The sequence below is a fragment of the Macrotis lagotis genome, chromosome X (genome assembly GCF_037893015.1).
Source record: "Macrotis lagotis isolate mMagLag1 chromosome X, bilby.v1.9.chrom.fasta, whole genome shotgun sequence".
NCBI lineage: Eukaryota > Metazoa > Chordata > Mammalia > Peramelemorphia > Peramelidae > Macrotis > Macrotis lagotis.
The window spans coordinates 622,297,015-622,321,922 of NC_133666.1; the positions used below are offsets into that span (position 1 = coordinate 622,297,015).

A 24,908-nucleotide genomic window follows, 5' to 3' on the forward strand; every position below is an offset into this window, starting at 1 on the left:
AGTTTATTATGATGCACTTCTTCCAGTTTTTCCCCAGTAATTCAATGAGAGAAAAGGAAAGGAGGAGAATAATAGGGAAAATTTATATATCAGACACATGAAAGAAAGAGCTTCTATAGTAGAAGGGAAAGGGTGGGGGTCTTGCTTTAATCTTACTTTCATTGGAATTGATTCATAGAAGGAGAAACATTCACACTAAGAAGATTAAAAATCTCTCTTTTACCCTTCAGGAAAGTAGGAGTGGAAGGGGAGAACAGAAGAGGGTAAGGTTAAGAAGAGAGGGTGAATTGAGAATGGATGAGATAGAGAGAGAATGAGGAGGGACTAAGAGAGAATGAGATAAAAAAAAGCGAGGAAGAGACAGACAGACAGAGAGAGTGAGAGAAATAGGATGGAGATAAATACACATTTTAACTGTGAATGTGAATGGGATGAATTTACTCATAAATTAGAACTGAATAGCAGAATAAATTAAAAACCAGAATTCAACTATATGTTGTTGACAAGGGTTTAGAGCAGAATCTATTTACCAGGTATGCAAACAGGTAAACAAATAAAAAATATGGATAACAACCATGATCTCAGACAAAGCAAAACAAAAATAAATCCAATTTAAATAGATAAGTAGGGAAACAGTATTTTGTTAAAAGGTGCCAAATATGAGGAAGTAATATCAATATATTTATGCACCAAATAGTTTGGTATCCAAATTCCTCAAGGGAATGTCAAATGAATTACAAGAGGAAACAGTAAAAGTATACTGGAGGGGAATCTCAACTTTCCCTCTTAGAACTAGACAAATTTAACCATAAAAATGAGACATTAAGGAGATGAATGTAATTTTAGAAAAATTCTTTTGGAGAAAAATTTAATCAAGATAAAAAGCATATATATTTTTTCTCAGTTGTACATGGCACTTTAACAAAAACTGACGACATTTTAGGGCATAAAGACCTCACAATCAAATGCAGAAATGCAGAAATATTAAATGCATACCATTCAGACTGCAATGCAATGTAAATTAAACAAAATAAAGAACTATGTCAGCATAGATTAAAAATTAATTGGAAATTTAAAAATTTCATCCTAAAGAATGAATTGCGCTGTGTGTGTGTGTGTGTGTGTGTGTGTGTGTGTGTGTGTGTGTGTGTGTGTGCAGCTAGGTGGTGCTGTGGATAGAGCACTGACCCTGGAGTCAGAAGAATCTTAATATTACCTAACTGTGTGACCTTGATCAAATCACTTAACCCCATTGCCTTGCAAAAATCTAAAAAAGAGAATGAATGGATCAAAAAATAAATCTTAGAAATAATAATTTCATTGAAGATAATGGTAATAATGACACCAGCATACAAAATTTATGGGTTGCTGCCAAAGCACTCAATCCTGTTTACTTCAGATCTTCATCTATAAAATGAGCTAGAGAAGTAAATGGTAAATTACTCCACTATTTTTTGCCAAGAAAATCCAGAATCAGACATGAATGAAAAGCTGGAACAAAAACAATAGGTATAGACCAACAATTTACACTCTATACAAAGATAAGTCTTCCTGACTGGAGGGTTGGTGCTTTATCCACTGCACCACCTAGCTGCCCCCCTCATGCTCTTTTTATACATGCTTCTACTGCTTCCCTAGAAAACCATAAAGTTTGAGAGCTTTTGATAATTACTAGTCCAACCTTGCCATTTCACAGATAAGTAAATTAATGTTTGAGAGGGAGGTAGTGGGACACAGAGGATAAGTGTCCTGATACTCAAGACTTTGAGTCTAGCCTTCAATGCGTATTGGCTATATTACCCTGTACAAGTCATTGAATTGCTTCATTCCAATGTGTCTCAGACTTTAGGGGTGGGAGTGGGGTTGTTTCTATTTGTTCTTGCTATTTCTTTGAAGTAAATGTTTCTTTGTAAAAACTAATCTGACTATTATGTATTTAAATCATCTGGGGTGGTTTGACTACAAAAGTTTGTTTTTTCCAGATGTTTTTACTTTTATTTGCCAGCACACAGTTCAAAGTAGCATATTTTAATTAAATGACATAGTAATAAAAAAGCATTAGAACTTTATTTCAGTAAACCTTGGACATGCTCTTCAACAGATGCACATCATCATGAGAAGAGTAGATGTTCTTAGGTATCATGCATTAGGGAGCATAGATGAATGGTCAAGGCACACAAATAGAAGGGCATACCTACAGAAGCATTATAACCATGGTTGGGGAGCAGTTGCTTTTCTTGACTTTCCCTGTATCTCTATTGTTCCCTATTTTTTTTTAGGTTTTTGCAAGGCAAATGGGGTTAAGTGGCTTGCCCAAGGCTACACAACTAGGTAATTATTAAATGTGTGAGGCCAGCTTTGAACTCAGGTACTCCTGACTCCAGGGCCGGTGCTCTATCCACTGCGCCACCTAGCTGCCCCTATTGTTCCCTATTTGAAGAAGTTTTTGTACATTTTTTTGTGTCTCCATCACACTGAGGGATCCCCACCTGCTGCGGTAATCAGGCTAGGGTTGCTTAAGCAGACAATATTTAGGGCACCTTTTCTAGCTCCTTCCTTATCAGGAAATTAGCAGTGATACTTAAAAGGGCTATTCAGTCACCCAGTAGTGTTGGGGGCATGATCTTCTGTTTGCAGATGATTGTAGACCCAATGCAGCCTCTGAAACTGAGATGCAACAAAGTATGGACTGATTCTCTGCTGCTTTTGCTCATTTTAATTAATACCAAGAAAACCCAGGTGCTCCGTCAGCCACACCATCCATATGTAGAATCATTGATTTCAGCAAATGGAGAAGTTTTGAGTACTGTGGACAAGTTCATTTACCTTGGCAGTGTTCTTTCCAGGGAGGTACATATTGACACTGAGGTTGACACTCACATTGCCAGAGCTAGCTCAGTATTTGGGAGGCTCCAAAAGAAAGTGTGGGAGAGAAGAGGTATTAGACTGGTCACCAAACTGAAGGTCTACAGAGCCGTTGTGCTGACCTCATTGCTATATGACTGTGAAACTTGAACAGTCTACCAGCACCATGTCAGGAAATTGAATAGCTTCCATTTAAAGTGTCTTAGGAAGATTCTGATGATCACCTGGCAGGAGAAGATACCAGATGCTGATGTCCTTTCTCGAGCTAAACTGCCTAGCATCCCAACATTACTACAGAGAGTGTAACTATGGTGGACTAGACATGATGTTAGAATGTTAGACATATGCTTGCCAACATGCTTGAAAACAAAACAAAGCTATTTTTATGGAGAACTCATTCAGGGCAAGTACTCACAAGGGAGTCAGAAGAAGTGATACTGGAACACCCTGAAGGTCTCATTGAAGAACTTTAGAATTGATTATACAGCATGGGAGACACTGCCTCAGGACCGCCCAGTGTGGCGTGCCCTCATCAGTGAGTGTGCTGCGCTCTATGAGGAAGGCAGAATTGAAACAGATCAGTGGAAACGTGACATAAGTTTGGGGTACCCACCCAAATATTCACACGGACTATTTGTACCTGACCTGTGGTAGAGTATTCTGAGCTCATCTTGATCTGATCAGCCACAGTTGAACACACTATAATTTATCTCAAATATAGTGATGTCATTTTGGTCTTCTCAATAATGATTGGCTAGGCTACTAGCCTCACTTTTTCCTTCAGAGTCATCTGGATCCAGATATGAATCAGGACTACTGAAGATAACCCCAAATGAGAGCACCATCCCTGAAGTCAGGAAGACCTAAGTCCAAATTTAGCCTCAGATACTAATCATGTGAGTTTTTGGCAAGTCATTGAACCCTAATTATGCTTCCAATAACATTCTTCTGAAGGGGGTTCTATAGGTTCCACCCAAATGCCAAAGGGTTCCATGGCACAAAAAGATGAATAATTCCTAATCTAGTTCAGTCTATATATGAAAGAATTCCCACTATAACATACCTGACAAGTGGTTGTCCAGTTTCTGCTTGAACAGCACCATGGAAGGGAACCCTTACTACCTTTTGAATTAATTCATCTCACTTTGTGACAGTTTTCATTGTTAGAAAGTTTTTTTCTTATATTAAGTCTAAACTGATCTCATTTCTCCTGGTTCTGCCTCCCTCTTGCCACCCCTGCCATATCAAACAGAGCTTGCTAATCCCTCCTTCATTGGCAACCCTTAATCCTGTCCCCCTTGAATCTTCTTTGTTCTAGGCTAAACATGTCTAATTTTTCAATCTTTTATCTTTTTTTATTTATTATTTAAGGAAATGGGGTTAAGTGACTTGCCCAAGGTCACACAACTAGGTTATTATTAAGTGACTGGATTTGAATTCAGGTCCTCCTGACTTCGGGGCTGGAGTTCTATCCACTGTGCCACCTAGCTGCCCCTCAACCTATCCTCTTAAATCATGCATTCAAGGCTGCTCATCATTTTGATTTCCTTCTTATGGACATTCACCATCTTATCAATGTTCTTCAAACTATTTTGGGGGGGGGCATATTCTAGCAAGCCTGTAAAGGGGCTTGTCTGAAGCACTATAGTTTTGCTTAGGCACCCACATCCTCAGCATCTGTCAAATGAATGATCTGAATTCAAAAGTGACTGGCCTTCAACCTTCCTGGCTTGAAGCTGCCCTCCACAAGGAATCTTCCTTGCCTTGAAAGCTCTCTGAAAGTGGGTTGAGTTGCCTTATGAAGCAAAAAATAAACTTAAGTATCTTCAAATTGGAGTTTTGGTGGTTATTTTTCAATATTGATGTAGAATGAGATTCTGTTTCGGTATGAGTTGGACTAAATATAGGAGGATTATATAGTAGGCACTTAATAAATATTTGGTGTATTGTTTCCAAAGTACAGGTAAGTGATGAACTTGGGTAAGGGCTAACTTTCCTCTGAAAGGTGATGGGGACAAAGGGCAATGCTAATGTTCTTGTGATTGTTTAGGTTAATGACCTAGATGGCACAGTGAAAAGGAAAGATAATATGCATAAAGTCAACTTGTCTGTCAACAAAGCACCTCTTAAATTACTACTTGTTATTTATAATAATTTATAGTAATTTAACAAATTTACTTGTTAACAACTGACCATAACTATAAACTTGACACAAACTAGGTAAATGTAGGCCATGAACAAATACTTTAAATTGTTGAGAACCAAATACAACTGCAAAATAATCTTTATTACATTTAGTTCTGTACAATCAAAAACCCCATCCCACTTTTGAGTAGGCAATATATGACTAATTGAATTATGCTCAGTTTTCCCATTTTCATTGAATGCAAAACACAAACTAATCTGTCCAATTGCAGTGGAGAAGATATTCATTTGTTACATGTTTTAAAGAACTAAAAGTTACCTCCAAATGACTAAATAAAATTTAATGATATTATGCTCTTAAATCTGCTATTCAACTTGCCATTTTTCTTTTATTTTAAATTAAAACACCAGACAACTTCAGAAAGCGTTTCTCCTCAAAAGGAAGATTAAAGAAATATTTAAGAATAAAGAGACTGGCTATTGGGAGCAGGAGGTGGAGAAAGAGTCAAGTCCAATGATTGGCATATTTATGATGGCATGCCAAATTTCTCTTTCAGGAATTAAAAAAAATTTTGGAAGTATTTCAGTCTTTTCTTATTCTTCTTTTACGTACTGATTTTACTGGTCCATCTCCAGAACCTGTACTTTCATCAGCTTCTTTCATCTCATCTTCTGATCCAGATTTGTTGGATTTATTACCTTCTTCTGGACCTTCCATAGTTTCATTTTCTTCTTCACTCTTTTCTTCAGTTTTGTCATCTTCTTTTTCAATTTCACCATCATCTTGATTTTCTTTTTCCTCTTCCAGGTCTGTAGTGTTCTCTAGGGCTGCCTTTTCCTCTTTCACTTCTTGTTCTAGGGCTCCTTTTGTCTGGGGCTTATGTATGTCAGTTTTTTTGTACCCTGCATCTTCATTTTTTTTTTTCTTTCTTGGCCAGCAAAATAAAGCAATCAAGACCAAAGGCAGCCCTGCTGTCAAGGCATAAGTGATCCAAAGCCACCACCGCTCTTCAGCAGCAGTCAGCAACTGAGTGAATACACCAGGCTCATTAGCCCTTGCTACCAATTTTTTCACCATCCAACTACCTTCAGCCCAACGATCTGCTATTTCCTTATCTGAACAGATGATAAAATTATCAAAGTAGATATCAGATGTCATTGACCATAGTTCTAAGCCAAGAGCAGTGAAAGAACTTAGAAGAAATGGATTTCTATCCTCATAATAATGTGGATTTGGAATTTTTCACGGGGTCCATTCTCCCTGATAGTTGGGGTTATCAATCATTGGAGGTTCCCATTTCCCCCTGTATTTTGGATTATCGATCATGAGATGTTGCCATTGTCCACACCCAGTCTTACATAATGGATTAGGAATATGAGGGGCTTTCCATTTACCATCCATATCTTCATTCCAGTCTGGAGGTATTTCAGCATAAGGATCTTCAATATATTCTGGTACATCATCAAGCCAGCCCTCAGGTTTAAATGCATCAGGGTTTGCTATTTGGGCAGGCTGACTTTCATCCCAGTCTTCTAGTTTAATGGAAGTGTTATCAGGGATTTCCAGTCTGTCATCCCAATCATCAGTTTTTTTTGTCATGGGGATCTTCAATTTCTTTAGGAGGGTTGATCGGAGGGTCCACATCCTCTACAACCACTTGGTCAATATACACTTCAAATGTATTATCTGAGCTCATCACAAGTGTATAAAGATGTGTCTTCTTATCAGAAAAAAACCTTTTCAGGTCTACATTTGGAACTTTAGCATGCTTCTCTTCAAAAACCTCAGTTTTAGGATGTTTATATCTAAAGATTAAATGAAGTTTATGTTCTTCTCCACACTTATCTGGTCCAAACATAATGGTATAAGGTGTTTTATCATAGAAATTTTCCAGATTCAAATAATCATTGTCTGTTAGAAGTTTAATGTATGCTCCACCACAATCCATACCATTTTGAAAATTTACTTCATATTGAACTATCAAAGGTTTATCTGAAAAAATAAATGGTTTTGATAATTGAGCTGATATTGCATGATGCTTTGCTTGTGATTTCAAAACTAATCCTCTGTCACTGGACACTCTATTTTCTTTCAAATCTTCTATTTCCCATTTTCCATCATATTTAGCAATGTTCTCATCAGTGTCTTCTTTCCTTGCTTTGGATAATACCCACCCAGTCAATATTCCATTATCAAAGGTCTCTGTGAAATATACTTCTCTTATAGGTTGAGGAGTCTTGTATTTAACCTCTGGGGGAAGTTTATCTTCATTGGTCATAAGTTGTTCTGAGTTTTCATCAAAATCTTCCATGTCAACATCTTCATCATGCAATTCTGCTTTTACTAAGGTGAACGTCAGAAGATTCAAACACAACCAAAACCCTTGGAATTGCATATTGATAATCTGCGCTCGGGGCGGAGGGCCCCTCGGCGGCCACGCTCCGGCTGTCCGGCCGGCGGCCACCACCGAACCGAAGTCGCCACCGCCGGCCGCTCAACAGCGTCTGCCCTCTCCATCTCATTTTTACAGATGAGGATACTGAGACAAATGGTTAAATCACTTGCCCAAGGCCACACAGCTAGTAAGTGTCTGAGACCGGAAACTCCAGGCTCAGCATTCTTATCTACCGCACCAGGAGCTATTTCTGAGAGAGTACTGAGATTGGAATTTGGAAGACCAGTCCAGGAGAGCTAGATTATGGGGTAGGAGGAGTACAATGTTAAGAAGACAGGAAATGTAGGAAGAAGCCAAGTCAAATCAACAAGTATTTATTATATACCTACTATGTGCCAGACACTGAGCTATGCACAGTAGGAATACAAACAAAAGGAAAAATAAGGTTCCCATCCTCAAGGAGCTCACATTCTATGGGGGGAGACAATATTGTAGATACAAGACATTTACAGAGTAATCTCAGAAGGAAAATAAGAGCAGTTGGGGGATGGATAGAAGGACCAGGAAAGGCCTTTGGGATGCACTGGAAGAAAGTCAGGGAAATTAGGAGATGGAGGTGAGGAACCAGATCATGCCATGCATGGGAGAAAGTTGGGAGATAGCTATTTTTTGTGACAAACCACCAGAAAGCTAATGTCACTGGCCATTGAATTTTAGGAAAAGTATCTTGATAATGGTATGGAGGATAGATTTGAGTGGAGAGAGATTTAAGGCAGGGAGACACATTCTGCAGGGCTTACTCTCCATAGGAGATAAGGTGATAAAGAATTTCTTTTGAAATTCAAGGAATCCTCTTGTGATCCAACGGAGGAGGGAAATCAGTAGAAAGTAGTTCGAGCTCTTACTTCAGTCATACTTTAGTGGTAAAGTCAGCATGCTTATGTTTCTTCATGATATGCCTCATCCATCTAGAGAAAGACACAAGACCAGAAATGCATTCAATAAGCCTCTCAGTCCCTCATCTTCAGCACCTGTTTTTGATAAAAAGCATGGAGAGATGTTTTGTTTAATTCCTAGAATTTCTCTTCCTAATGCTATCTTATAGGTTACTAGGCAAGATAAGGAGCTGTCCTCCTCATCTCAGGTGATATAGTCACAAAATCCATCAACTAATCAATCAATGACCCCCAAAACATAATCACAATGTTAAAATAAGTATTAAGGAATTTTTCCTGACAATGAGAGGTTAATTCCTCTAGTAACTTCACAAGACTCTAGGGGCTTGGCCACTGGATCAAAAAAGTGATATCCCATTTACCAAGAAGATATTATTGGAATATTTCACATAAAGTATTTTTCACATTAAACCTGGGGCACACTCTCCTATAAATACAACATCTTAAGGGAAGGGTTAGTTCAGGCTGAGAGCATGATGTAGTGAGACATACTAGAGAATCCTCTATGTGTACATCCCCCAAATGTGCACATTTTGTCCTTTCTTTTTTTATGTATGCCTCATAAAGTTTCCCATGGTCTTTTGTAATTTTCTAGAATCCATAGCCAATACTTCTTTTAACCACAAAGGATCACCCCCTCCAATGATTATCTTTGCTATTATTATCCCTAGTTATACTTTGACTTAATACAGAGCTTGGTACAGAATAGGTGCTTAATAAAAGCTTATTGATATATAAGAGAAACTTGCTTGAAGTCACATAATCAATGAATATTAGTGCCAGGATTCAGAGACAATGGTCCCATCATCTCCCCCTATAGCAGAAGCTTTTCAGGGGGCAGAATATCAAATCTATCCTGGTTTTCACTGGAGATCAAGTTGGAAAGGATACTTATGCTATGGGGATTGGGGAGGTGGGGGAAAGGGGGAAAAGGGAGGGGGGAGAGAAACACGGAAAGAGAGAGACAGTGAGAATGAGTGTGATAGGACAGTCAGAAAGAAGGAAAGACAGAGAAAGAAAAAAGAGAAACAGTTGGAGAGAAACAAAGAGACAGACCTACAGAGAGAGGCACAGAGATAGAGACAGAGAAACAAACAAAAGAGAAGAATTCTATAGAGAAAGACAAAGATGAAGTCAGGGAGGAGAATTAGAGGGAGAGCAAGTGATAGAGGAAAAAAAAGAGGAGAGATGGATGAAAAGGAGGGAGAGAACAACATATCCTCTCAGGTTCATATTACCTTTTCATTGGTGCAGGAGCAGAAGGGAGAGGTTATATATAATAGAAATAGGCAGAAGACAAATAGGATTTCAATTCCAAGTTCAACAGCAGAGAGGACAACATAGGTCAGGAAGATTATCCAAATGATTAAGTCCATCCAGTTCCACTTCTCTCTGTAAAGAAATCCTGGGGGGACCAAACCCCAAGGTCAATCAGCTGGAACTCTGTCCTGGGAATGTCTGGGTCAAGGATTTCTGTTTCCTCGACAGATCTGGCAGTCTTCAGACTCCTTGATATGCACTTATCTAAGGCAGTGTTACACAAAGCACTCTAAGTCAGGGACTGGGATGATTAGGGGAAGCATAGGAACTGGGGAGCCTTGGGCACTATTTTCATCTTGTTCCCCTCCCTGTAACTCCTTTCCATCTTCCCCTAGTCCTTTACCTTCACATCTGTGCAAGACCCACAGATAACAAATGGCAAGGCCAATTTCAAATGCTGAAGTCACAGCCAGGATTCCATTTAATTCCCATGGCCAAAAGAGCTGGAGAACATGTTCTGAAAGAAACCACAAGGGGTGTGATAGTAACAGCTCTTATCTTCCTTATTCTCCATACTTCTCCTAACTGTCAATTAAGGGAAAAAACTTCTCTTTAAGTCCTCCCCCCAATAAAATTTGCTGTGCCTATCCTTTTAAAATTACATTGTATTTTTTTACATATTTTGAATATAATTGAATAGTTGCCTAATTGTTCTCCCTTTATCAAATCATACTACTCTCTAATCTATCCTCTATAGAATTGTCAAGGTGATTTTTCTTAAAGTCAAGGTCTATGTTACTTCTCTATTCAGCAAATTTCTATATCTAGCAGTTGAAGCTCTTCTCAGCTTTGCCCTATCCTACCTTTTTGTCCTTTAAACATATTACTCTATCACTTAGGCATACTGTTTCTTACACCTCCCATCTTTATGCTTTTGTCCAGTCTGTCCCCCATGTCTGTAAAGCCCTCTCTTCTGCAGATTGAGGTTGAAGAAATCTATAACCCTACACTAGGACATAGCATAAACTTTGCATAGAATATGGAGCTTCATCCACATTCATCCATATTGGCTGAATAAAAGTGATTGAGTTCTGAAGGAAATTAAGGATTTGATAATGAAACAGTGAATAAGGAATGAATGCTATATCCAGAAAATGCTGGTATAAAGACTTGGTGGTAGGAAATAGTATGGTAAGTTTAGAGAACATTTCTGTGTGACTGGAATATATAATGCATTGTGAGGAATGTAGGGTGTTGGTCTTCACAGGGGGTGGAGGGGGCCCCTCAGGAATCCATTACAAAGGGGGAATGGCCCCAACCAATCACAAAACTGGGAGAGTTTTCCTAATCCCATTCCAGAGATCACAAGCCCAAGATTAGAAGAAACTTGTCCTCTGAGGGTCAAGAATGAATTAGAGATCTTGACCTAATGCAACTGAGTTTGGGAAATTAGGTAATTGACTATTATCCCACACACCCCCTGGTGACAATTGGGGTTCATTAGCATATCATGCATCGTATGATGTGGGGAGGGATCATATTAGGGACATGTCATGGAATGGGTGGACCTCTTAGATTGTAACTCAAACTCTGAGAGCCTATGAAAATCCAAGAGGGAGGGGAGTTTCTGAAGACTATAAATTACCTGATGTTCGAATGCTACTTTGTGCCTCATGCTAGATGAGGTACCTGTATCCTGCAAGATTCATGAATAAAATGTACAATTTTCTCTCACTCTAGCAGGTTTTTCTTTCATTCATTTATAACATGCATGAAGGGGAATAATGATAAAAAAAATCTAGGCTAGAACAGGATTCAGTTAGACAGCAGTTTATCTGAAAAAGACCTCAGGTTTTTAGTGGACAGAATATTTAATATGAGTATGATGTGAAAGTTGAAGAAACCAGTTAGATTTTGGACTACATTGAGACTGCTTTCAGGACCACAGAGAAAATCATGCTCCTGTACGCTGTCCTTTACTAACCTTCGAGTGGAATAATGCTCACTTCTAGGCACTGTGTTCTAAGAAGGACATTGATAATCTCTTGAATGTCTAGAGAAAGGCTAGTGAAAGGTCTTGAGTCCTTGCCATGTAAGGATCACATAAAGGAACTGGGCAGATTTAATTTGAAGGAGAAAAGATTCAGGGGCACATGTGAATTGTCTTCAAGTTTTTGAAGGGTTATTCCATAGAAGAGAGATTAGACTTATTCTATTTGATTCCTCAAAATAAAGGATTGCAAAGGAACAAATTTAAGTTTGTTTTAATAATGAAAGCTACCCAAGTATATGGAATGGGTCACCTTGAGAAGAGGTGAGTTGCTCCTCCTTTGAGTTCTTGATGATGGATCATTTGTTGGGTATGTTAAAGTGGTACTTCATTTTGCATTTGGATTGCACTAGCTTGCTAGTGAGGTCCATTTCAATGCTGAAATTCTGTGATTCTGTGACCGTAGGATGAACAACTAGTGGTGGATGAGAATTCATAAACCTCTCAGGCTTCCTCTTCTAATAAAGTACTGTGTATATGTGGAACCAGGGAAGTTGGGAATAGGGTAAAATAATGACCTCGAGAGGAAAGGTGTGCTGGGTGGAGTAACTTTATAGTGGGGGTCCAGAGGGAGTGATCTCTGGGAAGTTTTTTGGAAGGAATGGTTGGAGGTGTACTGTCAAGTAATCAGTGACTGAGGGATGGATGAGAAACTGTGACTGACTTTTCTTGCCCTTCCTGCTCAGACCTTCCCAGTATACTGGAGAGTAACCCTTGTCCTCAGTTCCCCCTTATAGTTACCTCTGTTTTGTAGGATGAAAACCACAGAAAGGATAAATGACAGTACCCAGTCTGCAATAATGATCCCAGTGAAGATGGTCAACCAAGGTAGCATAGTTTGCTTAGCTTCCTCACCTAAGAGGAAATGGTTTAAACATTACCTAGGAACAATAACTTTCTGACAAATGGCAGCCCATTAGACTACATTAATAGAAAGATTATAATAATTTTATACAGAAGCAATTCCATTGCTAAAAAATAGGTCAAAATAACCTAGAAAGACCTAACTCTGCTTGATTTGTCAAAGAATTTCCAATTACTTCTCTACTTGCTTCTTCTCTTCTGCCTACAAAACCCAACCAAACCTCCCCAATCTTTAAAAAACTCTCCTTCTCCCTACTACCATCCCTGATTATCATCATCCTATAGCTTTCTTCCATCTCTCAACTGACTTTCACATCTATATACAATATTTATGAACTTCATGTACACTCAAATCAAGGACATCCTTGATGAGGGAGTTAGTAGGGAGCAGGAAGATTTGGACCAATGATGGATCATATCTTTATGACTTTTCAAATTACCAAAATATGTAGAAAATATGGAATGCTACTGGACTTACTGATAGTTGATTATGATTATGAAAAAGCACTTAATCTGGTAGAATACAACATGGTTTTAAGTTTCTTTTTTAACAAAATGTCTCACCCCCATCAGAGACCAAAATCACACAAGATTCCTTGGAAGGCACAAAAATAGACATAATCTTATTTAATGATGCAAGGTATAAAACAGAGAAATTTATTTTGGTTGAAAGTATCAGGATTTTGATACAATACAGAGTATTATACTGGGTTGCAATTTTCATCATGGAGGGGATTACAGAGAGATGAGTATTTAAGTAATAAAAAGATTTTTCCAGAATGAAGGATAATCTCACTATCCTCTATTCTGGTTGTACCATATTTGGATGTGGTGCTTGATTTTAGAAATGACATTAATAATAATAAAATGCATCTTAATTGCATTTTATAATTTACAAAACACTTTTTTCACAACAACCCTTTGAGATCAGTAGGACATGAATTATTACCAAGGTTCAGAGAAATGTTTTGTTTATGGTCACACAAGATTGCTAATGAGATACATAGGTCTTTTAATTTATTTCCAATTTTCCTCCCTCTTTGTCACAAAGATAAACATTGAAAAGATAAACTGGCACCAAGGGTTTGGAGGGTTGGGAACCAAACTGGGAACTATATAATCAGAGGATCAATGAAAATATCCTCTACTTTTCTCCTAAGGCGGATTTTAAATAGAGATTATTTGACCACTTGTCAGTGATTCTGTGGAATGGATCCTTATTCAAAGTATTAGATGACCTCTGAGGTTTTTTTTAGCTCTGAGTTTCCATGATGCCAAAATGCAACTTGTGTCATATTTGCCCTCTATCCCAAGATGATCTGACCCAAATTATCAGCCCTAGTATAGACCCAGACTAAATGACTTTTAGGACATTTAATTGAAACTAAGGGCATCTGGATAAACCGTATCAGATAAGTGAAAATAAAAAAGAGGAAAATCTTATGAAAGGCAGTTGGAATATAAAAAATACCATAGAAAAGGAAAGAAAGAGGTTATTAAGCATTCAAATCTAGGATAATGGCTATGAAATTCTTGCTATGCCTCACAGATGATATTCTGGGGTTTTGACCAGAATGTAGAGCAAAGAACCAAAAGATGAAGATAGGAGAAAGGAGAAAGAATGAGGTGAGAAGTGACCATTAGTTGGATTTCTGCTTAAGATTTTCTCAGAGATAAAAGCTGAGGGCAGCTTCTGTTTGCATTAGGGTTTTGGCAGCAATATACTAATTAAAGATCGAACTCATTTTGATTGCCTATAATTGGAGGAAAGAAATAAATCTGCTTAGCAACCCTGGGTATAGTGAATATTTGAGAAAACTTAGGAGAGATAGTAATAAGAGTAATAAAGAACTGAGGATTTTAGTTTTAGCATCTGTTGAGGAAAATTGCTGTAATTTGTAGGGAAAAGACTGCATTTTCTCAAAAAGTCAACTAATACTAACTGCATGAATAGAAGCAAGAGTTATTGAAAGTAACCTCTTTACTCTTCTAGTTTTTCAGGCAGCATGAAAAATCTCTTGAAAGAGTGGAAATGTTTTAATGGGAGAAAAAAATTGGAAACAAAATTCCAAAGAGATAGAAGGGTATCAATAGCCTATGAAAGGCAGTTGGAATATAAAGAACACCATAGTAAAGGAAAGAGTTTATCAAGCATTCAAATCTAGATAATGGATATGAAATTCTTGCCATGAAATGTGGAGCAACTTTTCATGATCCAGGGAATGTTGATGAGGATCCACAGATTCTCCTAGATGAGAGTCTTCTAGTCCATAGCAGAGAAAGTGGAAATAAATAGTAGTGGTTGGACAGTCTTTGCTGAGGAGTATCAATCTAAAATGACTAATAGAGAGGTTCATTTTCTTCTTGAAGTGTTCGTCCATGATATGATGAAGGAACAATAGGTGAAGTTTGTCCTTTGTTTTCAAAGAAGATCACGCCATCATGATGTCATGACAAGCAAGTAAATTGGATTTGAGTGAGGGGCTACTGTGCTAAGTCACTAGCCTCACTTTTTCCTCCAGAATCACCTGGAGCCAGTGGGTAGATTTGAATCAGGATGATTGAAGATGACCCTGGATGCAAGGCAGTCAGGGATAAATGACATGCTTAAGGTCACACAACTAGCCAGTGACAAGTGTCTAAGGCCAAATTTGAACTCCGATCCTTCTGACTCCAGGGCTAGTGCTCTATCCACTGTGCCACCTAGATGCCCTGAGACAAAGTCAAATTCATAACTACTGTTCATCATCGATAATGATGTAATTTATATGGGCACACATTATACCACTAGAAGTCACTTATATTTCTAAGAATGATAGAGTTCTAGACATTTGTGATGTTTTCATTCATCATTAAATTAAAATGGGGAGGGACAGTTAGGAAGTGCTATGGATAGAGCATGGGCCCTGGGGTCAGGAGGACCTGAGTTCAAATCCAACCTCAGACACTTAATAATTACCTAGCTATGTGACTTTGGGCAATTCACTTAACTCCACTGCCTTGCAAAAACCAAAAAAAAAAAAAAAAAGAATGAAATAAATTAAAATGGGGAGATTCAGAAGAGAAAATCAATTCTGAATGTCTCAAGTCTGCCTGAGAAAACTGTGAATGGGGGGGGGGTCTGGATTTCTAAATAACAAGAAAATATATAAGAATAATAGACCTGTGGTCAGGAATGGAATATAGCAAGAACTAGGAAGATAGGAAGATTTTATAGCTGCCCCTAAGATTATATTTCTTTCTGAAAATATGTTTCTATTAAGAGGGTATTAAACTGAAAATGGAGAGAGAGAGAGTAAACTGTCTCCACCAAACTGCCACAGTGAACACCAGAGGGATGAACAAGTACTATACAAGTCGGAAAAATAATAGTGAAGAGCATAGAAGAGCAGCAGTAAAGTTCATAAGTTCATAAAGTTCATAAGTTCAGATATCTTGATACTCCTAGTATAGTATAGTAACTCGAACATTTAATCCAAGGAGATAAACATACCTGCCTAGTAGGTATTATTGAAATCCAACAGGATATAACCCATGATGGGAATACAGTGAATTAAAAAGTACAGGTTCAAAAAGAATAGATTAGGTAAAAGGGAGGATACAGTACTGCATCATAGTATGAAGAGAGACTCCTATGAAAATAAGCAGTATCCCTTATTGGATAGAATACTAGACTTGAGGCCAGAAAGAGAGGACTCAAATCTCGTCTCTGATTTTAAACCTGATCATGGAAAAGTTTACTTAACTACTCTGAATCTCAGGAGATTCTTTAAAACATATTTACTAAGTTTTTGATAGGTTTTTATTATTTACATGGGTATCCAGGATACATCTGACTTGGAGTCAGGAGAATCTGAGTTCAAATCTAACCTTAGACTCTTATTAGTCAGGTGACCATGGGCTAATCACTCAACCCTGTTTGCCTTAGTTCCCTCAACTATAAAATGAGCTGGAGAAAGAAATGACAAAGCACTCCAGTATCTTTGCCAAGAAAACCCTGAATGAGGTCATGAAGAATTGGACATGAATGAAAATGACTGAGCTTTACAGCTGAGGAACCTTAGCCAAGTAGAGCTTAATGACTTGCTCAGGGTAGCATTAGTCAGTCAGATTTGAATTCAAAATTTTCTGACTCCAAGGTATCAGCAACTTCTATGGTGAGGGGCTTAATGGATATATCATATAAAAATCTGTTGAAGGGGAAAAAGTGATCTGGAATGGAGGGGAGACTTAATTCCTATCAGGATAATAAGGAATGGGAGGAAATAAAATAGAGGAGAAAGGGAAGGAAGAGAACATTTATACAATGACTGCTCAGCTGGAGGTTGAATGGAGGTTCCTGAAAAGAACACATACACACAAACCTCCTCCCATACATCTAAGAGAAATTTTCCCTCATTTTATCAAAATGTTTGTAAACTGTTCATTTCTTGTGACTTGGAAACCAATAACCCAATCAGAAGGAACCAAAAAGAATGGCCAACGACTGTCTTGGGCAAAAAACTGAAGGTCAAAGTGTCTAAGGTGATAGTGAGATAGTACCTAATGAATTCAAGTCAATTGACCCAGATGAACCTGAAAGCACTGACCAGTGTAATATCTAAATACTAATATTCTGTAATATTTGAAAGATCACAGGAAGGGGAGTGTGTACCATAAGATTGGTGAAGCCTGATTTTCTGAAAGGGAAGTCTAAAATAATAGTCTAATGAACTTTATCTTGCTGAGAAAATTGAAAAAAAAACTAAAAGAGGTGGTTGGTAAATTTTTAGAAAAGGAGGAAAGGATTATAGAGAGTTCCAGCATGGCTTCACTGAGAATAAGTAATGCCAGACTAACTTCATTTCCTTTTATTTTTTTGATAGAATTGCTAAACTATTAGAAGAGGAACTTGCTGTTGATGGAGTTTACCAGATTTCAGTAAAGATGGAAATCAAGTATCTCATACCAATATTATGATATTTTCCATTTTTCTCTTTTACTACAAATGTCCCCTCTCTTATTCTCTTTCTTCATTTCCTCTTTCCTTTTTATTTATCTCTGGCAACTAATATTGCAAAGTTGTTTTCAATTTCTTACTGTGTTTCAGACTCCCAAGTAGGGACTCCACTGCCTTCTCTGCTCACTAGCCCCAAATTGTCATGATGTAGATAGGGAAAAAACTCTTCATATAGGAGCACCAGATTTCTAGAACTATATTCCAAGTTCCTCACCTGAGACATATAACTCCACAATAGCTTCTTCTTGATGAGAATCATTGTTAAAATGACATTTGTACCATCCTTGGTCTGAGACTTTAATTTTCTGAATCCTGAGGGTGACATTTCCCCTAGTGATGGCATCTTTCACCAGATCTGTTCTCCCTTGGTAATTTGGATTTTGGTCTCTAAACTTGTCTTCCCCATCTTCATAGTGATGCACGATTTGTTGTGATTGTAACCAAATCACTTTCATGTGCTGTGCATTCTCCTGGGGAGAAAGGTGACATGATAGAGCTGCTTCTCCACCTACTTGGGCCTGGATAGGTTTTGTAGGTCCAATCACTGAAAATTGCTCTATTGGAGAAGAAAGAAAGAAAACAGAGGGGCTCAGAGAGGGAAAATGCAGAAACTGGGAGTGGAGAACCTATCTATAATGGGAGAGAGGAAGGCATTTGGATGGATAAAGGGACAGAGTCCATGAAGGGAATCAAGGAAGAAGGATCAGAATGATAAGGATTTTTAGAAGGTTTCAGGAAGGAGAGAAGAGAAACTGGGAGGAATCTGGTTACTTGGAAAGTAATGGGGGTAAAAAATGGGAAGGCAAAAATCTCTCTAGGCTTGTCCTTCAGAGCCTATCTAATAAATTCTGGGAACCAGAAAGAAGTAAATATTCCTACCTGAGGTCAATTCCTCAAAGAACAGGAAGATGAGAAAGCTGGAGAGAAAGAAGTTTGAAGGATTGACAAACTTCATTAAACCTGAGGGGAAAAATATGGTATTTATGGCAGGGAAAGAACATGTCAGTGCATCAGAGTACCATAACACCTTACCAAGGCAGGCTCATAATAATGTGAAGGCTTAGAAAGTGAATCCCTCAATCATCTACCTTCCATTCCACCCAAGTTAGTCCTCCTCTGCTCTTTTTCCAGGTTCATTTCCATTCACTTCTATACTTTTGCTTATATTCTTTCCTCAGCCTAAAATGCCCTGAATTTACCACTTTCATCTTTTGGCTCTTTCCTTTTCTTCAAGCCTTCCCTTTATGAAACCTGTTCTGATTGCCTTAGCCCTTGAGAATCTCTCAACTAAGGATAAATATAGCATAGGGATTTCTTGCATGGTGAGGAGGGAGGCTTAGATCTCTGGGACTTAGGGGAGATTGATATCTCCCAAGAGGGAGAACCTGGTTGGACTCAGGCAAAATAAGGAGTGGCAGGAGAACTAATAACAGAAGATAGACTTACCTTATAAGCCCCACTGACTTGTGCTGTGTAACTGCTCTATCTTTGTAACTTGTCCTGCACAGAGTTATACACTGTCCTCACACTTCAGGAAATCCACTTATGTCCTGGGCCCCTGGGTGACCCTGGAGAAGTTGGTTCTATGGACACAGTTATGTTTTTTGCTCTCCTTTGGAGCTTGTATCCCCAGCCTTCAAACCCCACCCCTCATCTTGGGACTGTGTTCTTCTGATAACATTAGCCTGATGACATGAGAAGAGTCATAATCTGGACACAGTAGCAAGAATTATTTTAATATTAAATTAACCTCTCTTGAGGAAAGCCCCTATCTATGCTGTCAGTTAGACCAAGAATTGGGGTTCAGGACTGAATCCACTGGAGCAGGATAAAGGAATAGCTTATGGGAGGTATGAAGTAAGGGACTTGGGAACTAGGAGGTGCCAAGAAGACAGTGTTGGGAATGGACAAAAATAAATGTAAGGCACATGAGAAAGTAGATGGACAAAAGATGGAGTGAGAGCATCAGAGCATTCCCAAGCTGAAAGCCACCCCAGAACTCTTCAACCCATCCAGACCCAAAGAGGAATTCTTCAGCCACATTAGTGACAAGTGGTCATATAGCCACTATCTCCAGTAATGGTAAATATTCCATTTTTGAGAAAGCTCAAATATGAAGAAATTCTTCCTAATATCAAACCAAAATCCATTGTTTCTAGTCCTGCTCTCTGGTTACAAGTAGAAAAAGCTGGATTCCTCTTCCATATGACACTCTATCACATATACCCATAAATCTTCTTTCTCTGAGCTAAAGATTTCCTAGTTATTTCAACTAATCTTTGTATAGTTTACTCTTGAGAACCCTCAATAACCTGATCACTAATTCCTGGTAATTCTTGTCAAGCAAATATTCTTCTTAAAAAGGTCAGCAAATAACCTTATAGTCCAGAAGTGATCAGAGAAAATACAATTTCTCTAGACCCTGGGTTTCTATGTTAGCTGTTTTGGTTGTCTTATCACATTGTTAGTCCCTGATGAGTTTGAGTCTACAGTCACTAGTACCCTCAGATATTTCCTCTTTTTCTTTTAAAACATTTCATTTTTGTTCTAATCAACTTGCCAAACATCAACAAACATGAACATTTCTTTGTACAAGAACAGAAAATGATTACATATGAATCTCTGAATCTTTACTATGTATGATACTTCCTCCTAAGTAGAATCTCTCTCTCTCTCTTTTTTTTAAATCCAAATGGCTGTCTTCTCATGTTTCCATCTTTCCGTGTTAGGACAGTTGATCTTTGGAATATTATTGTGCTATAAGAAATGACAAGCAGGCTGGTTTGAGAAAAATACAAAAGAATGGCATAAAATAATACAGACTGAAATGAGAAGAACCGAGGGAGCATTGTCTATAGTATTGTTTGAAGGATATAAATGACTGATTAATATGATCATTCAAATCAACTATGAAGGGCTTATGACTATACCAGTGTGTGTGTGTGTGTGTGTGTGTGTGTGTGTGTGTGTGTGTGTGTGTGAAATGTTGGTCTTCCCTAATAGGGATTGGGATGAGGAAAGAGACAGCTCAGAACTCAATAACAAAAAAAAATGCAGTTGATCTTTTCAACCCAAATACAGAAATTTACAAACTTCTACATGAAATTTTATCTTACTAGATGTGACCCATCATTCCAATCTTTTAGGTGCTTTAGGACTGATTATATCTCATCTATTTTTGTGTCATTAAATTTGAAAAGTATTCTGATTATCCTTTTGGTCAAATTTCTAATAAAGTTGCCAAACAATTCAGTACTAAAGACAGAGTCCTGAGGTTTTATGGATCTCTGGATCCCCAGGGGTCTGTTGATAGCCAATAACCATTTATTAAATACCTACTATGTACAACCACTATGTTAAGTGCTGAGGATATAAAGAAAAGGTAAAGACAATCTCTGCTCTTAAGAAGCTCATAGACTAATGGAAGAGACAATGTGAATAAGCTATGTACAAATAAGCTAAATTCGGGATAGAATTTAGGGTATTCATAAATTTGTATGGAAAAATGACATCTTTATTTTTACTAACCTTTAAGTGGAATTTTTATCATTTCCTTTAGCTATAAATATTAATATATTACCCATCTAACACAATGATGGATAATCCCATTGATTGATAGATAACACTCAGGATCTGTCATCCAAATTGGAAGAGATTTATAGTTCAGACGGTACCAATCATTGAAAGTCAAAATTAATCCAATACACATAGTAACATTTTTTTTTCTACTAATGAGACCACTGTACTCTGACTTTGTGCTTTCCTTCACCTCTTAGATATGATATCACCAAGTAATAGAGTGTTAACTGGAGATGGGGGAACATCAGGAAAAGCTTCCTTAAAGAGGTGGTCAAACCTATGCAAAAATTCAGAGATGGAATATCATATGCAAAGGAATAACTAAGGACAACTTTGGTTGGAATGTCAAATGTATGAGAAATAGTAATGGGAAACACCTAGAAAGATGGGCTGTTGACAGAGTCTCAATCATGATAGATTGCTTCAGTCAAATTCCAGGATTGGATACAAGGAATTTCCCTTGAAAATATTATGAGATGATTCACAAGCATTGGAAAAGGAACAAAAGTTAAAAGTAGCTTTTGTGCTGTTTATGAGGTTATTAGGGAATAAGAGAGGGGTTTTGAGGAGAGGATTTGGAACCACTGTGGCATGTGGTAAAGATAAAGAGATTACAAATTATCTTGCCAGATTTCTTTTCTAGGAAGTAGACTGCTTGGTGTTTTCTTCCCCTTCCTTCAGCTGATGTAGGTCCATAAAGCTTCATGAGAAGCACAACTTGAGATCCTTGTCTTTGTTTTATACTGTGATCCCAATCCTGTTCAGGAGGTAATAGAGGGAGGCTTTGATAAAAGGAACCTGAGTTTTGGGATTAATATCTTAGTATAACCAGTATTAGACCAGGCCAGACCAGAGTAGGTGTACAGGTCCTAGGTTTTCCAGGAACAGATCCTGTTTATGGCTTTTAGTTCAGACCATTAGGGTAGTAATTTTATTAAAAATTGGGCACAGATGGGGGGATGGAAACTTGGAACTGAAATACTTTTGGGATGGTTTAATGGGTCAAATAGGCAACAATTGTAATATTAAGTCCAAATACTCAGATTCTAAAGGAAAAACAATTGTTCTCCAGTCCGTAGCTGTATGGTACATTTTTACTTTCTGGAGCAAGAAAAGTGTCCTACAGGATATAGAAGCTCAATACAAATTTTTGTTTCGGTACTTTCAGGGGGCAATTAAAGGAAAGGAAATTATCTGTTTCCAAACTGAGGTTATTCAACCAGGGAAGCTCATAGTCTCATTGGTTTAAAGCTCGAAGGGATCTTAAAAGTCATCTAATCTAATCCTTTCAGATGAGGAAGCTGAGACTCAGAAAGATTAAGTGATTTTTAGGTCTTCTGACTCTAAAGACAGCTCTCCTGACAATAAAGAATTGGCTCATGCAAAATTATAACTAAAGAGCCTAGAAGTGGGGTGGGGTGGGAGGTAGTCAGGAAGCTGCCTCAAATCATGAGAGGTATAACTTGATTGATTAGAGATATGGAAAACTGACTAGATTTAAGTGGGGAAAAAATGGTTAACTGGAGACCAAAATGCTGTTGGAACAGCAATATGTTGGGTTAACTTCTGAGATCTTACCTCATGCATGTTAGGCTAGTTTTTATTAAAAAATTAATTGGCAAAATGAGCTATGGATCGAACCATTGATGTAGTTTCAGGGTGGCCCAAATATAAAAGTCAGGTCATGAGAAGGCAACAGTTCCTCCCAAGACTTAACTGGCATGGCCAATACAGAGATAGGGATGCTATACTCAACTGAATTAAAACTGTATCCTTGTTAAATATCTGTTCCACACTATGGCTGAATAAATTTCCTTTTGATTAGGTCTATAAATATCTCATTTTGTCCCAACCTGAATTATATAATTTAATACCGCACTTCTACCCTACATGATCTAATATAAGAAGAATCACTATGAGTTTGATCTTTTGGTTAAAACATGCCATATGATTTTCTTTCTCCTCTCTTCCCTCCCTCCTTCCTTCCTTCCTCTCTCTCTCTCTCTCTCTCTCTCTCTCTCTCTCTCTCTCTCTCTCTCTCTTTCTTTCTTTCTTTCTTTCTTTTTCCCATATTCTCCTCTCTCCTCTCCTCTCCTCTCCTCTCCTCTCATCTCCTCTCCTCTCCTCTCCTCTCCTCTCCTCTCCTCTCCTCTCCTCTCATCTCCTCTCCTCTCCTCTCCTCTCCTCTCCTTTTTTCTTTTTCTTTCCTTCCTTTATTAAGTACCTACAATGTACCTGGCAGTTTATGGTGGTGATCCTAGTGAGGGACACCAGACACCAGAGCCTTCTAAACCTCTATCTCCTTGCCTGAAACACACAGCTATAGCATCTTCTAGTATCCTCCGAAGCAAACAAGCCACCCTGACCCAGATCTAGGGGTTGGTGCAAATTACTGGGTCTGATATAAGTCCTGTTGTACCAGAGGGACAGTAAGATTCTTGAAGGTTGGAATTGTTTTGAGTTTTGTATTTGTATCCCTAGCTCCTAGCAAAGTTCCTGACACACAAAGGGACTTTATAGTAAGTCAAGTCAAGTCAGCAATCATTTATTAAGTCACTACCATGTTTCAGATAGCATAGCTAGATGATGCAGTGGGTAGAGCATTGAACTTGGAATAGAGTATTCCAAACTTGGGGGAGAGCCTACGCAAGGCAACGATGAGAGATGGAGAGTCATGTTCGTGAAGTGGAAGTAGGCTGGTGTTACTGGATCAGAGTGAATAAGAGTAAAGTATAAGAAGTTTTGAAAAAATAATAAAGGAGCCTGGTTATGATCCTTCAGTCCTAAGCAGATGAATTTGTAGTTGATCCTGGAAGTAAAGGCAATGTGGTGATATAGTCAGGTTTATGCTTTTTAAAAAAATTACCTTGGCAGCCAAATTGGAGGGCTAGAGTTGCTGGAAAGAAGGAAGGAAGTAGAACCAGGCATAGTAATTTTGTGGCTAAATTGGAACCAGGGTAGAGTGAAGGGTCTTAAGTATCAAAGGTGGAATGTGACTTTAAAAAAAATTATTTTTTAAATTTGGCAGTGGGGTTAAGTGACTTACCCATGGTCACACAGCGAGGTAATTATTAAGTGTCTGAGGTCAAATTTGAACTCAGGTCCTCCTGAATCCAAGGCCAGTGCTCTATGTACTGTGCTACCTAGCTGCCCCTGGAACCTGACTTTCAACCAAACCTGGATCATATGGAATATACATCTAGGAGATATCTCTGGATTGGTAGAGATAATGCCGAATGTGATATAACCTTCGAAAGGATGCTGCAGACCTCCCCAGAGATTTTGGAGACTTTCTCTTAGAGGAGATCTTGCCTCTCTTTTGGTTGAGCTCAGATTTCATCTTGCTCCCACCCCTTTTTTCTGATAGGTTGATTACTTTCTCCAAAATCTCCATTAAAAAGGAAAAGTGCTCAGGCCATTCACTTATTCATTTTTCTCTGGGATCTGCTTCTTAATCTCTGTAATTTTTCTACCACCCCTCAACATAAATATCTTCTCACCTTCTTCAGCTTTTAAAACTTCCCTTTTATGTGTTAACTACATCCATTATAATGTAAGCTCCTTGAGGGAAAGTGCTATCTTTTTGTTTGTATTTCTATTCCCAGAATTTAGCTCAGTGCCTGGCTCTTATTCGGACTTAATGATTTGACTTACAAAAGAGTTCATTCCCTTGTATGTTCTGATATATTCTAAACTGTGTAATGTTTCCAATTTCTCTTTGTTGTTTGTTTGGATAATTGAGTTTCCTTGTAATTTTCTATACATGATCTTTTGTGTAATCAACTTTTGATAGG

At 38.1% G+C, this 24,908-nt stretch overlaps 1 protein-coding gene across 1 annotated transcript; it reads right to left on the reverse strand.

The window, feature by feature from the left end:
- Positions 1-936: 936 nt before the first annotated feature.
- On the reverse strand, positions 937-19,183 carry LOC141500185 (calmegin-like). Its single transcript, XM_074203176.1, is given in 4 exon segments — positions 937-6,604; positions 6,606-8,374; positions 10,026-10,139; positions 18,982-19,183. Coding segments are annotated over 2 exon segments (1,812 nt in total). The 5' UTR covers positions 7,407-8,374; positions 10,026-10,139; positions 18,982-19,183; the 3' UTR covers positions 937-5,593.
- Between the last annotated feature and the right edge of the window lie 5,725 nt (positions 19,184-24,908).